Source organism: Mizuhopecten yessoensis, unplaced genomic scaffold (genome assembly GCF_002113885.1).
Source record: "Mizuhopecten yessoensis strain PY_sf001 unplaced genomic scaffold, ASM211388v2 scaffold7021, whole genome shotgun sequence".
In the NCBI taxonomy this organism is placed as follows: domain Eukaryota; kingdom Metazoa; phylum Mollusca; class Bivalvia; order Pectinida; family Pectinidae; genus Mizuhopecten; species Mizuhopecten yessoensis.
This window is the reverse complement of record NW_018406841.1, coordinates 199,898-217,134: the sequence shown is the minus strand read 5'-3', so window position 1 is coordinate 217,134 and position 17,237 is coordinate 199,898. Positions and strand designations below refer to the sequence as shown.

The 17,237-nt window shown below is 37.2% G+C and overlaps 1 protein-coding gene across 1 annotated transcript in view; it reads right to left on the bottom strand.

The window, feature by feature from the left end:
- The window catches only part of LOC110452973 (microtubule-actin cross-linking factor 1-like), a 50,336-nt gene extending 34,507 nt beyond the window's left edge, over positions 1–15,829 (bottom strand). The window contains exons 1-10 of the mRNA XM_021501753.1: positions 15,765–15,829; positions 11,563–11,706; positions 10,764–10,877; positions 9,899–10,162; positions 9,241–9,393; positions 7,232–8,344; positions 6,422–6,488; positions 5,053–5,204; positions 3,203–3,469; positions 33–1,496 (exon numbers count right to left, since the gene is read on the bottom strand). Of these exons, the coding sequence (XP_021357428.1) occupies positions 33–1,496; positions 3,203–3,469; positions 5,053–5,204; positions 6,422–6,488; positions 7,232–8,344; positions 9,241–9,393; positions 9,899–10,162; positions 10,764–10,877; positions 11,563–11,565 (3,597 nt within the window). The 5' untranslated portion in view covers positions 11,566–11,706; positions 15,765–15,829. The remainder of the gene's footprint in view (positions 1–32; positions 1,497–3,202; positions 3,470–5,052; positions 5,205–6,421; positions 6,489–7,231; positions 8,345–9,240; positions 9,394–9,898; positions 10,163–10,763; positions 10,878–11,562; positions 11,707–15,764) is intronic.
- Between the last annotated feature and the right edge of the window lie 1,408 nt (positions 15,830–17,237).

The following is a 17,237-nucleotide window of genomic DNA, read 5'->3' as shown; positions in this document are numbered from 1 at the left end:
CTCTCATCACAATCATGCTTTAATTCACTAACCTGGCTCGTCAGATCGTCCTTCTCCTGTTGAAAGCACTGCAATTTGTCCTGTAACGTGTCTCGTTCTGCAACTGAAGTACGTAGATCTTCTTCAATCAAACAACACTTACTGGTGGATTCTTTCAACTGAACGTTTACCAGTTCTAGTTCATCATTTTGAGATTGCACTTTGGTTTGAAGAGTAGTAAATTCCTTGGAAAGTTGTTCTAATTTTTGTTTGAAAGTCACATTCTCTTCCTCTAACTTTGAGGAGCTTTCTTCAAGAAGACTCACAGTGTGTTGTAATGAAACTTTGTCTTGTGATAAGCTATCAATAGTTTGTGAAGCACTTTTTTGAGCATTTGACAATTCACTTGACACAGAAGCTAGCTTTTCATCCAATTCCTTAGTTCTTTCCTTATATTTTTCTAAATCACTTTCGTTTTCACTTAATAATGAATTCCTCATTTCTAACTCGGATTTCACGGACTGCAGTTCCAATGTCCGTTCTCTTATCTGGCTTTCAGCACAGTTCATCTCTTCTATAAGATTTTGCATCCGTTCCTCTTTCTGCTGAGTGAGACTCTGCAACTCACTTTTACTATCCTCTGCATTGGAATTTAAAAGCTGTAGTGTCTTATCCTTTTCCTGACAAAGAATTGCAGATTCTTCTAAACTACGTTCTAGAGAAGCATTTTGACTAGATAACTCAGCCACTGAAGTTGTAGCATGAACTAAATCCCCTTTAAGAATTTCTTTTTCTTTTTCCAAATTTTCACACTTTTCATTCCTTTCTGAAAGACCCCTTTTCAGTTCCTCACTCTCATTAATTAATTTGGAAAACTGCTCCTGGAGTGTTGCTTTCTCACTTTCTCCAATACGAACAGTCTCTCTGAGTGTGTTGGCTTCAGATTCACTCTGCTGACATGCAGCTTCTTGTTGACAAAGTTTGGACGAAAGACTTTCTAATTCATTCGAAAAAGATTGACTCCTCTCCACTAAAATCTTTTGGTTTTCTTCTAAATCTGATTCTAATCGAACTTTTATTTCATTCTCATGTTTCAACTGTTCAGAAAATTCTCTAGACTTTTCCTCTAAATTTTGAGACTGTTTTAACATTTGAGAATCCAATTCACTTATCTCTGAATCTTTTTCGGCAGCAGACTTTTTTAGATCCGCCACTTCACTTTCAAGCTTTTTCACACTGTCCTCCATCTGGCTTTTTATTTCATCCTTGGACTTCACCTCCAAATCCAGCTTGGAAGAAAGTTCCTGGACCACAGAGTCCATTGCTGAAGCTTGCTGCTCAAGTCTTTGCACCTGTTCTGTCTTAGTATCTAGATCAGCTGTCAGCGAGGCCACTGTGAGTTTCAAGGTCCCAGTGTCGCCCATAGACTGCTGTAGACTTTCCTGGACAACTTGCTGTTGTTGGTGAACATTGAGAGCCTCCTGTTGCATGTTCTGTATCAGTGTTTCTGCTTCCTCCTGTAAAATTAGAAAGTAGTCATTAAGCCAAAACATTCAATCACAGACAAAACATTTCTTTGAGAACATAAAAACAAAACAAAGCAAATGTTTTTAACTAAATCACAATGTTACCTTCCTTTGGACTGAAACATTACATATGAATCATATATATGGTGGTGGGGGTGGGGGGGGAAGGAGGAAACAGAAAAAAGCATGTTCCTGCTGTTTCTTTTTAACCTGATGACAGTGCACTGCACACCTGTTGATAATGCAAGTATACTTCAAAATATTGTCAACTGGGTGTCATTAAAAGTTTTGTATTGTCAGTACAACCAATATTCCTGTAAAAGCCTAGCATCACCTGAATGTTTGCTACCTACAATGACTCACACTATGTGAGGTTGGAGTCAAAGCATCAAAATGACATTTATCAAACTCGGTTCATAGCACTATGAATGTTATTTTATCCGATAGTATTTATATAGGCACTATGTGATCATGGTAAAAAACAAGAGATCCCAGAGGGATCTTGGCGCCCACCATTGTACCATCTTCATTAGTTCTTTGTCAGTTTGATCTTTTCTCTTCTTTTGTCTTATCTGTTTGATCAAGTCATGTGAACAGTAAATGCAACTTTTGATCTAAACTTAATACTGCTGTGTATAAAAGACAACCATCGAAGATAATTTGTCATTTCACATAACTACTAGTACAGTACTTAATGTGAAAGAAATAGAACCGATCATTGCAATATGGGAAAGATCTGTTTAGTTCTTCCTTCGGCCATTTTGCTTTTATGGTCACTCTCAAAATATAACATGCACAACTAGGGATCAAGGGGAACCTACACATCAAATTTGAGAAAGAACCCTCTAGTACTTCCTTGGAAAAAGCACTAACAAACTTTAACTGTCAAAATCAAAGATTTGTTCATCCGATCAGTCTTATAAGAAAACATGCTTAACTACAGACCAAGGGGAACCTACATGTCAAATTTGAGAAAGATCTCTCCAGTCCTTATTGAGAAACAGCGATTACAAACCTTCACTGTCAAAATTCAAGATGGCTGCCTGTCGGCCATTTTGTTTATCTGTTCAATCTCAAAATAAATCTGCACAACAAGGGGCAAAGGGGAACTTGCCTATATAATTTGAGAAAGATCCCTCAATTTATTCCTGAGAAATAGCATTAACAAAACTTCAATGTCAACGATGTCGTTTATCTGATCAGTCTCAAAGGTAAACATGAACAATAAAGGACTAGGGGGAACCTACATATAAAATTTGAGAAAGAACCCTCCAGTACTTCCTGGGAAATAGGGATAACAAACCTTCACAGTCAAAATCAAAGTTAGCTGCCGGTCGGCCATTTTCTTTATCCCCTCAGGCTCAAAATTGAATATGCACAACTACAGACCAAGGGGAACCTACATATAAAATTTGTAAAAGATCCCTTTCCCACTTCCTGAGGAAAAGTGATAACACACCTTCACTTTCAAAATGGCTGCCTGTACTGTAGGCCATTTTGTTTATCTGATCAGTCTCAAAAGTGAATATGCACAGCAACAGACCAAGGGGAACCTCCATATAAAATTTGAGAAAGATCCCTCTCGTACTTCCTGAGAAATAGTGATAACAAACCTTTACTATCAAAATCCAAGATGGCTATGTAAATACTTGTTTTTTTATAGTGTAAAATAGCAAAAAAGAGTTGTGTTGATGTACCTTCTTCTGTATTTCTGATTTCAGACATTCCTGATTTCTTTTTAGTTGCTCCTCCAGTTCTGCTATTTTTGACGTCCAGTCCTGTTCCTTCTCATTTCCAGCCTGCTGAGTGGCCTGTAGTTCTGCAGTCAAGCTCTGGGTCATCTGCTCTAGCTGGCCAGCTTTGCTCTCTGCTTCTGAACATTGTGCTCGAAGGCTGTTTAGCTCCTCCTTCAGCTGTTTGCTTGTCCCTCTTTCAGCTTCCAGAGTTTCTTCCAATTCCGAAATCTGTACCAAAAACCAAATGCAGTGTTATTGTTTTCTGTACATTCACTTTGATGTGACATATTGGTTCTATTAATCAACTACATTCCAATAAGGATGATTGATGCAAGCAAAAGGCTTCCATACAACTACTTCTCTAATTACACAGCTGAGAAGCCAAGAACAACTAGTAACAAGAGTACCACGGGGCGGAACAATATACGCCTGTTGAATGCCATATAGTGTTATTGTTACTGAAATGAATAAAGGGCAATCACTTTTGCAAATATCGTTGAATCAAAATTCTTTTAAGGGGGACACAATTTCATATTGTGATTATAATGTATGCCAAGTTTCAAAGAGATCTGTTGAAAAATGTAGGAGGCAATAACTTTTGCAAAAATTGTTGAATCAAAATTCTTATCAAGGAAACACAACAACATACCATGATTATTTAGCTTACTAAGTTTCAAAGAAATCTATCAAAAAATGTAGGAGGAGATCTCCGGACAAAAAATCAAATACTGAAATAAACAAAGGGCAATCACTTTTGGAAAAATTGTTGAATCAAAATTCTTATAAGGGAGACATAACTTATATCATGATTATAATGTATACCAAGTTTCAAAGAGATCGGTCGAAAAATGTAGGAGGAGATTGCCGCACAAACAAAAGTTTACGTCGGCCGGACAACCCCATACCACAATACAAAATTTGACAGGCGTATAAAAACCGAACGAAGTCTTTTAGCAATCCATATCTATCCAACTACAATTTAAAAAATTAACAAAGGGCAATAACTCTGTATAAAGTAGGGAGGACAACCTGATTTTGTCACACAAAACTAAACAATCCCCAAAGAAAAGCTGTATAACAATTTCAGAATGAAACACTCTCCCATCCAAGACATACTAACATACAAAATTTGGCTACTGCAGGTGAAGAGTATGCAAGATATGCCCCAGTCAAAGTGACTACCAGTTAGCAAAGGGCCTTGCTCTGTATAAAATGAGGTTGTGTCATAACTTAAGTATGCAACACTCTGCCATCCCTAGACATACTAACATACAAAAATTGGCTATTGCAGGTCAAGAGTATGTGAGGTATGCCCCAGACGAAGTGATACTTAGTTAACATCTGACTCTATTTAAAACAAGGCTTTATCACAATTTCAGTTTGCAACACTCTGCTATCTTAAGACATACTGAAATACAAAATTTGGTAATTGTAGCCAATAGAATATTTGAGAAATTCTCAAGATGCACTGACAGACTGACTAACAGTACAGACTTGTTTTCCCGTTTCTAAGTACATACTGCTAAAAACATGATGTGCAAGTCAAATTCAAGACCTGTCTTTGAATCTGAATTGTCTATCAGCAGTAGAACTGTTTATCTGATCCTGGGCCTAGCTTGTCCGATCTCTCAACAAGTGGACAAAATTCAATTTATGTAAAACATTTTCAAATATAGTAAGAACACCAAAACTGCATGTCTAGAATCACCATCAGAAGATCAATATTCTAGAAAGACCACCAATTTGAAAACCTTTGTGCAACTGGGCCTGTCAGATGCGTTAGGTAGCTAAGAACCACATCTCACACCTACCTGTTGGGATGTTGCCTGGAGATCTCGGTTCACCAGGTTGATGCTGTCCTTCTCCTCCGTCACGGTAGACAATTGGACAGAAAGTTCCGACATCTCAGTCTTCAGGCCTTCCATCGCAGCTCTGGTCTCCTGTAGCTCTTTCTCCACAGTCACTGAGAACACAAACAATGATTATGACAAGGTTTCACCTGAACTGCAGTAAGTGAGGTAGGTTCATCCCTATCTCTGTAATGGGGAAGCGTGGGGAAAGGAAAGGCATATTTTCTCTGGTTAACTCTTGTCTCTGTTATGAAAGCCTGGAAGCAGCCGGACGGTCATATAACAATGCTTTCTATATTAGACACAGTACTTAAAAACATATTGGAATTATAGGAAAGCTCTTATCAAACAATGCAAAATACTGGTATATGTGCCGATTTGTGTACATAGGATATACAATACAAACATGAACTTATTTTTGTTCTCATTAATCTGATCTCTTAAAATTTGTTTTAATATCAATAATATCTTTTTTTTTATATCAGATAATCAGATAAATTAGAACACTGCCAGGTCAGCAGTGTTCCTGCCATGTGCCTGATGACCTCCATCCCCAGTCTATTATTAGTAACAGTAACCTTGACTTTGACCTTGACCTTAAATACTTGTAAACCTGTTTTGCACATGGTGATACTTCACAGTGTATCACAATATCAAATTTCAAAAAGACTGGACTTTTGAATTTCAAGATTAGGACTGTATCCCCCTAGTCTATTTTAAGTAACAGTGACCTTGACCTTGACCTTAGAAATCTTTTTAAAGCCTATTGTACATCTAAATTTCACTGTGTATCACTATGTGCAAATTTCAGAAAGATTTGTCTTTTGGTTTCCAAGATAATCTCCCGAAACTAAATTGTTTAAAGCACTTTCACCTTTACCCTTTGAGGCTTTGCAATGACACACCCAATAGTGAAAGTTTGGTCCCAATCGTTAACCGTTTACCCTTTCTACACAATTTCGCATTTGTGATCCTTCATAGTTTTAACCGTGAAAATGTCTTTTCATGATAGAGTCCATTAAGCATAAAAAATTGGTCACACATTCGTTTGCAAGTAATATTCATCGAGTTTGTATCAACTCATGACCTGTCTTTTTTTTCTAACTTCTCATCAAAATCTAGTATCAAACATTTCACCCTTTTCCTTCCGTGAATTCATCCTGAGAGTAAAATTAGTGCATAGCATACAATACATAGTAAGTACATATGAAGGGCAGAATTAGCACTGGGCCAATACAGATTTTCACAGTGAAGGGCAAATATTTTACTGTGCAAAAGTTTCCGCATATACAGCTGTCCATAAGTTTTAGCAACAGAACATTTTTCTCACCTTTTTCATCCTCAAGTTCTGCTACCTTCTTCTTCAGGGCATCCAGTTCTGGGGACACATCACCACCCTGGAAAATACACAATTAAAAATTTACATTTTCTAAAACATTTTTTCTGAAAGATAATACAGAGAATGGTAAAGATATAAATTTTACGAAAATGATAATTTGGCATGATCAGCTATATATATCAATAAATTGAATTATACAAAATGTTACTGGATTTTGAGAAAATGATTTTTCTATATTGTCTCTCCAAGTACTGCTTTCAACTCAAATTGAGGTATGGTATCGATGGCTCCATACATTGGATCGTCCATCGTGATTTTTGAATCACATTATAAAGAAAGCATTGCTTATTAATGAATAAACCAGTCTATAATGATTATGTGAAGAAGAATAGAAATGTTCAACCCGAGGGTAAGATGTCGAGTGTTTGAGCCGAGACTTCTGCTAGGTTTAAACAGTTCAAACCTTAATCTTAGGGTTGAGATTTTCCTGTCTGCATCATAGAGATAATTGGCTATCTTTTTCCTTCACTAAAATTTTATATATTAATAAGAAAGCAGCCATGTCAAAATACTGCTACCGAATTTATGTGTGCAACACAAAATTTATCATTATTTTGATATGGAAATGCAGCATAAAGTTATGATACTTGGTGTCAGATGCAAGCTGTTGTGGAGTGACCATGTTTTAAGACTTTGTGAACTGTTTTTCCCTTCCACTGGAACTTAAATTTGTTTTCCCTTCATTAAATGGGCAAGAACCTGTAATATGTGGGAGCAAAAATTGGTTCCTGTTTAACAAACCTTTTTGAGCTGTGCTATCTCCTTTTCTAGAGCCTTGACCTTTGCAGTTAGCTTGGCCTTATCCTTGAGACCCTTGGCGTCCGTCTTAGCTCCAGCGCCCTCTGCTGACTTCCTGGTCTCCTTCAGCTCTGCCTCCTTTTCAGCTAGTTCCTTCTCTCTCTCTGCTAACAGACCTTTTGTCTCTTCAAGCAGAGACTGTGATAAGGCCAAGTGGGATAATTCTTTTTCCTTCTCCGACAAACTCTGTCTCAGTTCCTTCACAAGTGCTGCGTTTGATTCCGCGGCAGGATCCACAAGTGGTTCCATAGGTGGCATGGCAGACTGTGATACAGCGCCACCTGGCCTTACGGAATGCTGGTAGCGGTTCTGAAGTGCATTGTATTGAGACACCGCCTGTGCGTAGGCGTTCTGATACTGAGACAAATGACTTTGTACTGTCTGTATATTCATTTCCTTTTCTGTCTTCTCCATCTCTTGTTTCTCCAGTAAGTCCCTGAATTTTTCATCCATTTTCCTCTTTTCGTCCCGCCACTGAACCTCCATATCCAAGTTTTCCGCTTGCGCTAACATTAATTGTTCTGAAGTCACTTGTAATTTTTCCTTGAAACTTTTCTGGATATCATAACTCTCAGTGATATGTTTGTCCTTTTCACTAATTTCTTGCTGCAGTGTTTCTATGACCTTGATTTTTCCATCAAGGACCGAGTTCGTATCTTTTAACTTCTGTTCCAGCATTTGAAGCACATGGTCATGAATGTTCACCTCGTCCCTAGCCAAAATTCGTTGAACATCTTTCTCATGTCTCGATATCAATTCCCTGAGATCATTTTCCCTGATGAGAATGTCCTCGTCCTTCTTCGATGCTTCTGTTCTTAATTTCTTTATCTCTGCTTCCCTCTCTTGGACAGTTTCCTCAAAATATTTGTGCGACTCTTGCAAACGAAGATTGAACTTGTCCGACTCCTGCTTTAAGTTGTGATCGGCTTTGCTGACCTGCTCCTTGTAATGGGAAAGGGTCTCCTCACTGTCCTCAACTTTAGCAGACAGTTTAGCGATCAGCAGAGCCTGCCCTGTGGCACGTTGCTCTGTTTCTTCAATAGTGGTCTGAAGGATCTGCAAACATGTAACAATGAAAACTCAATGCAAGAATTTTTTTTACTTTAGAAATAATCACAAGCAAATTTGTAGAATTTATATCCGCCACATTCAGGACAATTTTGTAGCTGTTGTCTCTTGTTGAACCTTGGTGTAGACAAACTTAAAGTAGGATTTCTAAATCTGTTCTAGAATATGAATATGGATACCATTATGGGTACGTGTATTCTGAATTTGGTTGAAGTTTGACCATTTTAGCCCCAGCTATTGAACAGAAACGTAAGTGACAGAGTCGAGACAAATTGATGGACAGACATATGGCAGTGATCAGTTCTACATTTAGTTTGTATGGGTCTTTTTCCACTGTATGGTTAAAACATATGGGTCCCACCATGTTAAATTTCAGTATTTTCAAATATTCTATGGGTCGAATCAAAATTCTATTGGTACAGGACCCAGGACTCGCATGTAAATTTACCACTGTAGATGTACACACTCAAATCAATATTTCCAATTTTCTTTGTAATGTAGGGGATGAAAATTATGATATTCTAGGACCATCATATAAAAATATTCAGAGTTGTAAGTAGAACTCGGGTAAGTCCAAGAAAATGTATATAATTTGATGGAAATCAAATATTCATAAACAATGGCACTTTCCTTCAAAACAGCTGTAATAACTCTTCCGTTTCAAGAAATATTAAAAATTTGACTCAAGAAGACAACACCTCAAATATAACATATCCCAGATGAAACTTGTATATTCTTATATTAATTCCCAACCTGCAATTATATATATAGAGATACATATATGTGACGGGTAATATTTGAATACTACATTATTTTTTTATTAAAAATAATTACTATGCTTTTAACTGAAAACAATTACAAAGAGTTGTCATCACTATGCATACCTTGATAACCTTATCCCTGCCCCGGATGACCTCATCCTTTTCCGACACAAATTCCTGGATATCCATCGTCTTCTGTTCTTGCTCCAAAATCTTGTTGTTGAGGTCAAGGATTTTCCTGTCCTTGTAAACAATCTGAGCGTACATCTGCTGGGACTGGTTATACAATACAGATGGAGGAAAAATAAGTCACAGGTTCTGGTTTTATAATAATCAGATATAGGTTAAAAATTTCTCAAGGGGACATAGCGGGTAACTCCCACAAAAACAGCAAGATTGAAAATGTAAGTGGCACAGGTGTACACTGCCAACTTTCCAGAGTGTGGTGGCTACTTCAGTGGGGTGTCAAGAAATTCAGATGAAAAGTTTTGGAGTTTTCTGGACAAGATTCTGACCAACAGACAATCGGACATTTTGAGAGTTTGACTTTGATAGTTTTTAATATAATTTTCTTTTGGTTTTGTTTCGTTAGTGCTTTATGTCCTATTACCTGGTAAGAGCGAAAACCTTTATGAAACAGTCATGATATATGGATTGCAATAATGAGTCATTATGACTTACAAAATAGTAAATTTCAGAATACAACAATCAAAATTAGAAAAAAAAACATTCTTTTCCTATTGTAAACTTTCAACACTGTTTATTTATAACTTGTCCATACCTCCGAGCTAGACCCATCTTCCGAAGTTGTTGCCTGGCCAGCCAACTTGGAGCTTTCCTCCAGTTGTTCTGTCAGACTCTGTAACATCTGCTCCCGTTCGTGTATGAAGTGGACCTTCGACTCCAGCTGTTGATCTCGAAATGTTATGATCTCCTCCTTCTCAGCGATAGTCTTCTCATGTTCCTCCAGTCTCTTTGTCATCATCAACATCTTGGCTCTAAGGACCTTTTCACTTGAATCTGATTCAGACTTTCCATCACCATCCTGGAAAGAAAGAAAAAAATAACTACAGTGTGTAAAAGCCATTGAGATTGAATATATCTGCAGCACATAAACTCTATTATAGAAACTCTACCACTAGCACATCCAAACCCAGTGTTATAACTGTATGGTAGATCCATAGACCATCACCATAAAAAAACACTAAAGGTCTATGGGAATCATTGACTTCAGAGACAAAATCGACTGGCGTTATTTCCTATGATGCATTTGACTGTAATGAAGAAAAATTGTTCTGTAAAATTTCTTCTTTTTTATTATAACACATGGTTTCTTAATTTCATGATATCAAGCACTATATACCTGTACACGTTTCTCAGTCAAGGTGTACATGTGGTCTATGAAAACTTTGGTAGGTCTATAAGAAATCTATATTATGTAGCCATGCATTGTCTATGATGTGTACATTCTAAATTTCAATATATTCAAAACCTGTTTCAATTTGTAGCCAATAAGAGGTTTTAAATAAAAGTCTTGCTAAAACAGCTACAAGAAAAGAAGGTAACATATCCTATCCAAGTCTGTAGTATTCAGATTTGACTAAATCTCCTTCAAAGAGGCCTAGGCCTGAAAACCTATGAGATACCTTTGTTTCTGCAGCTGCTTCGGATGACGACTTCTTTGCGGTGCCAGCCCTAGCTTCCTTGGCTGCTCGAGCCTTAGCTTGCAGCTTCAACTTAGAAAACTTTGCATTTGTCTCCTACAAATAGATATTCACATTCGATCACATAAAATTATCAAATTACCATAGTGGGTTTTCTTTTTATATAAACACTTAAAATGACAAATGTAGGTGAATTGTGTCTGCTTCTAACAGCTGTTTTTCTATGTAAGAAGATCCAGTTGTCTTTCGATTCTTGAGCTTTGACCCAGAGTGAAGCATCTTGCCATGTAGCTAGATTATAGATAGAAATAAGAACATACATCAGATAGTCCTGGTGGAGGACGATAACCTTTTTTTAATGAACTACTGGAAAATAAATACTTTTAAAACAATTCTTTCAGATTGATGTTAAAGGATCAGATGGCTTTGCACAATATCAAACAACACAATCTTTCATCTTGATATACATTGATGGCTTTGAATGATAAATTGCACATGAAATTGAAACTAGGTAATTAACAAGCTCAACACTTTTAAAAGCATGCTTTCACAAAAGCATCTTGTAAGTGAAGTCCACTGTCACTTCAACATTCACTTTCCATGGTTCATCTTTGAGTGGTCGGGTGGTGCAGTGGATAGCGCACTTGGCTTTGATCACCTCTCACATTAAGACAACCCCTCGTGTGCAAACATCTGGGCCAACAAGAGTGATTTATATAAGTTGAAATAACTTGTTTCTTATAATTTTTGTAAAATATTTTAAGTTTACCATTATACTTACCATCGTATTGTCTGGTGCTTTGTCACAGGGTGAAGATTAAGAAGTATGGCTAACCCACAATGACATCGGTTCAATCAATCTCAGCTTAAACATCACAGGTTTTGTAAAAATGCAGATCCCATTTTGTCAAGACTTCCCTGGATCCTGTAACATGTAAAACAAAATACCCATGTTACTTACATGTACCTGTTAAACATGTAAAAAATACACATAACTTACATGTACCTGTTTTGCTCGCTTACCTGTTTTGCTCGTTACCAGGTACATGTACATGTCCTGACAATTATACAGGATCATGGACTACTTTTAAATTACAAAATTAATTCAGAAGCTATATTTAGCTAGTGCCTGCTAGTGGATATAGCACTCTAAGGGTTAAATGCGTTATGGAGAAAAATAAGGAGAGAGAAAAAATTTATGACATTGACAGTTGTGAAAATTAAAGAATTACTTTTGAATTTTACTGTAAATATGTTTTCCATGAAAAAGCCAGGTGAATCTGTTTTTAATACTTGTCTTAAAGGTATATCCCCCCAACCCTGATTCATGAGTGTTGAGTAAACAACATCACACCACCAGGTCAAGTTCCCAGTATTTGTTAAATAAATGTTTCTGTTCTACAATGTACGCCTGTAAAGGACCAGGGGCGTTAAGGGTCATTTCCGGCCTCATCAGCGATTTAGAATTAGTTGTTATATTCGTATTCTGGAATAAATGAAGTACGCAAATATGAAATTTCCAATCCATTCGACAACTAGTTTCGGAGATATGTCATTACAAAGAGAGACATAAAGGTGCACTTTCATAATAAAATATGTGAATATCGTCCGTTAAATATATGTGCTATTTGGTTGAAAATTGACTATTTTGAAGGAAATTAACTAAACACTCTTCACTTGTTGAAAGCCTCTGCATGCAACGATTTAACAAACAAATAAATATTTGACATGCTTAAACATTGTTATACCAGTGTTCATTCGTTGAAAGGAATTTTTGTTTGTCTGATGCGCAGGCTTTCATTTCTGCATGTTTACTGACCAAAAACACCATATTTTGTCTATTTCTGCATAGCAACGCAGATTCGTTGCTATGGTAGGGTATCTTCGCATGCGCATTGGAAAAAGTCTACACCACGAAAGATAGCCCCAATTAATCCATGATATTTATAACAGAAATAAGCAAATACCCGGTAGATTCAGGTTGAAATTTTTACTTCTTATGAGGCCAAAAATTACCCATAACGCCCCAAGTCCTTTACACGAAAATTCAAACTACTATACTCAAACACATGAAGAAAGAAAGTAATTTTAACTTTTCTACAATTAATCTTTTAGTTGACAAAAATGAAAACAATTTAGAAATTCATCTGGAAAAGGAAATTTATATAATTTTTATATGCCACATGTATAACTTAAAATCATCTGCCAAACAAAAGTGCTTTTTGACTATCATGTGGTCTAGTTTATCTGGCTATGATCTAGAGCCAATGCCAAAAAGTATGGTGTCTTTATGTGTTTTTCTATATTTTCCTACTTTGTTCCCAGAATATTTAAGCATATTCTAAGCAAAAAACATGGTTTTGATTAAAAATATAGCAGATACAGATGTCAAACTAATTTTGTTAACATTTTCTCCTGACACATTTCCATAATTTTGGACCATAGCAGTACGTGAGTTTATACAATGTGTGGTATAAATATATGGGCACAGAAAGTGGGCACGTATAATGGCATCGTTCAATGTCCGTGGCAGGATTGAATAAGTTGTCACCGCAAAGAAAGTGATTGCAAATAGACTTTTCAGATAAAATTTAAGACTAAAACTTGTTGATAAACAGTGTGAAACATATTGCTGCTTGATTTTTTTTTATATAATTAGCTTATTCTGCAAATTTCACCTTGTAGGCTCAGAAAAGGACATGTGATATATTACATCTAAAACATAAGAGGCTGCTGGTTGACTTTACTTTATCGGATTGGGGATATTCACGTACAGTGTATTACCGGACACTTTTTCATACCTGATTTACCCATGCACAGGGACCTTAGCATATAAATTTGGACTTAAACTAAGGTGTTAAGAGTAATTTTGCAAGTTTTAGGGGTTAAAATCGACTTTGGGTAAAGCTCTTGGTGTCGAAAAGTCGCCCCCCCCCCCCCNCCCCCCCCCCCCCCTACACCAAACTTTCTTGTAATAAAAATAACATTTCTAGTTGATCTACAGAAAAATGCTTCGTATCGTTGGACATATGGATAATTTTTCTTTTAAAAGTCCTATATGCACGTTAAACGTATTCTCCCTCCGCGGACATGATCTCTGTTTCCTTCAAAAACACGCTGTTTCAGAGTTTCGCAATCATCATGCCACTCTTTGTATATTAATGAGGTTGACGTTATTTTTCATAATAATAAAGCCTTACGGAATACCGAAATGAATCGATATATTTGAAAATTAACACCATGAGAAAATATCCATGGATATACATGTCTATACTCATAAGCATATACTTAGTGCGGATCCGCTTAAGAAATTATGTGTTGATACGTCTATACTATAGATCAATGTCAGATTGTCTATTGGTTTTTATGATCAAGGAAATACTGAAACATATTTTTTTCAATATTTCTTACTTTACTCTATTTACAGGAATATAAAATTCTACACATAGAGAGAAAAAGAAATAAAGACTGCAACTTGATGACAAGCTTAGTTTTTCCACTGTCCGGTATAATGCGACTACCAGTAACAATGACCATTGTATTACCGGGCAGTGAGATTTTTGCATTTATTAGGCATTTCCTCATTATTTTCGATAAATGTATGTATATTAAAGTATAGACAATATTATATCTTTAAATGGTGTAGCTATTAATAAACATAACTTATATTAGTGGCCCCTTATATTCACAAGTCCCAAATCTTCCAGTCACCTTGAAATGGCCCCTGCAGCAAACATTTCAGATCACGTGATGATAAAAATCCGGAAACTTTCCGTCATTTCTGTAAGTTTTAGTATCGCTGTTGTTCTAAAATTGGCATCTGAGTGCGTTCCTAAAGGTAATCGTTGTTTGAAAAACGCTTTATTGTATTCCTGAATAAATTGAAAGAGATCAGACAACTGTACACAATTTAATTTTATTCGGGAGTGTCCGGTAATATGTGATGTCCGGTAATACGTGAATATCCCCTCTGATTGTGCCCACTTGCTTGTTAGTCTGAGCTTCCTCTGGCCCTAACACCAGACTTACACATTTTGAAAAATCATATTAACTCATTCACCCCTGAAGTTGAATTTCAACTCTTCCAATTCAAAGGTTGAAATAGTCCATTATGAAATTTCAGGGGTGAATGAGTTAACTCTCCAAAATCAAACGTACCGTGTCGGAGAATTTCACGTTTTCATATAGCGCGCTCTGGCTCTGGTGTGAGGGCCAGAGGAAACTAAGGCTAGTTGCTTGTAAAAAGTATCTTGTCCTGTAAACGGTTTAACAATGTTTGAGTACACACGATGCTGAATCTCTAAACAGTATTAATAACCATTGTTCTGCTATTTTATAAGGAATCTGATATGTACCCGGTGATGTGAGGCAAGGAAGAGCGACATTTTGCTAGACCTCTACATGTATGCTTTTAAATGAATAGATATTTTTAGACAATAATTTGAATAAAAAAATAAACCATAATGTCAACAAAGCCTTATGATTGAACCAATTGTTGTTTCATTAGAAATTTAGTGTCTAATTTTGAAAAATGTAGTCTGAAAACTTTTTCAGCGTGCAGACTGCACATATGCAAAGCAGAATATCAGCTTTGCATATGTGCAGTCTGCACACTGAGCAAGTAATAGCCAATTGTCAACAATGCCTTGTGGTTCCTAGTCGAAACATTAGAACAAAATGACGAGAAGAAGCGTTCTTATATCACGACACCAAGTTTGCAAAATAAAGATAGCTGTCAGTATTTTGTTGTATATTATGCATTTTCGTAAACATGAAGATAAATGTCAATATTGTGATGTAAAAACTAGAAACGTCACCGCACTATTGGTGACGTGTCTGAATTGTGACGGACACATATTCTGCACAAACTGCAGCTTTCTTTGCAACGGACAAAATAAATCATTCAAATGAAAGCACAAACAATGTGCCTCAAACACAGAAACCCATGAGAAGTTACATATTAAGTCTTCAAACATGACTTACGGAAAACCTGCACACTCCTCCGAAAGCACGCACTCTATCGCTATGTGTCCACCATCTTGGAATTTACCTGTGGGAAATCACGTGACCGTCATTACCTCCCTTTGCCTTGGGGTAACCCTAATGTCAGGAGTGCAATCGACCGTGACATGTACATAAACCAGACATGAAATGATGACATGACAAGAGGCCTGCTGGGCCTGAATCGAATACCTTGTTTCTTTTGTTATATGAAATAAGTAAGGGGTCGTAATTTGTCACGCCATTTTGAGGCTGGACTATGGTAACCATTTCAGAATCAAAATCACCTCCCTAGGCAAGGAAAACGAGATGGAAATTCGGACGATGCTACATTTGTGAATTGATTTACCAGAATCGAGAATCCGTTAACGTATCAGCCAATTACAGGAAAAGTATGTCAATTTAAACTTTGAATCAAACTGAAAAATAGCATGAAATGTTCTTAGCTGAGGGAACCGGCGTACGTGGCTTCTAGCTGGGCCCCGATCGTTTTTTATTATAAACATTGTCAAAATCCCTTCAACCAATTATTGCTAGTGATGTAAACGAATCCTGAACGAATTTTCCGGTTATATGGCGCAGTATGCTTGACGAAGAAGTGTCAGGGAAAGAAATCGTAGTCTTGATAATGATCCGAGACCAAATCATACATTTCTTTCACATACGGACAATTAAGGGTTGGAATGATGTTGTCAGTATCGGGAATACAAAGACTGCACTATTTCTGTATAATATGTAGTCCTTCTTACAGCGGTGTTTTCAGAGTCTGGAATACCGAGGTCCCGCATGAATTAGACGAGTCCGGATTACCGAGGTTCTGCCTGAATTAGAAGAGTCCGGATTACCGAGGTTCCGTCTGAATAAGAAGAGTCAGGATTACAGAGGTTCCGTCTGAATAAGAAGAGTCCGGATTACCGAGGTTCCGCCTGAATAATAAGAGCCCGGGTTACTGAGGTTCAATCTGAATGAGAAGAGTCAGGATTACCAAGGTTCCGCCTGAATAAGAAGAGTCAGGATTACCGAGGTTCCGCCTGAATATGAAGAGCCCGGGTTACTGAGGTTCAATCTGAATGAGAAGAGTCCGGATTACCGAGGTTCTGTCTGAATTAGAAGAGTCCGGATTACCGAGGTTCTGTCTGAATAAGAAGAGTTCGGATTACCGAGGTTCTGCCTGAATGAGAAGAGTCAGGATTACCGTGGTTCCGTCTGAATAAGAAGAGCCCGGGTTACTGAGGTTCAATCTGAATTAGAAGAGTCCGGATTACCGAGGTTCTGTCTGAATTAGAAGAGTCCGGATTACCGAGGTTCTGCCTGAATAAGAAGAGTCCGGATTACCGAGGTTCTGACTAAATTAGAAGAGTCAGGATTACCGAGGTTCTGCCTGAATGAGAAGAGTCCGGATTACCGAGGTTCTGTCTGAATTAGAAGAGTCCGGATTACCGAGCTTCTGCCTGA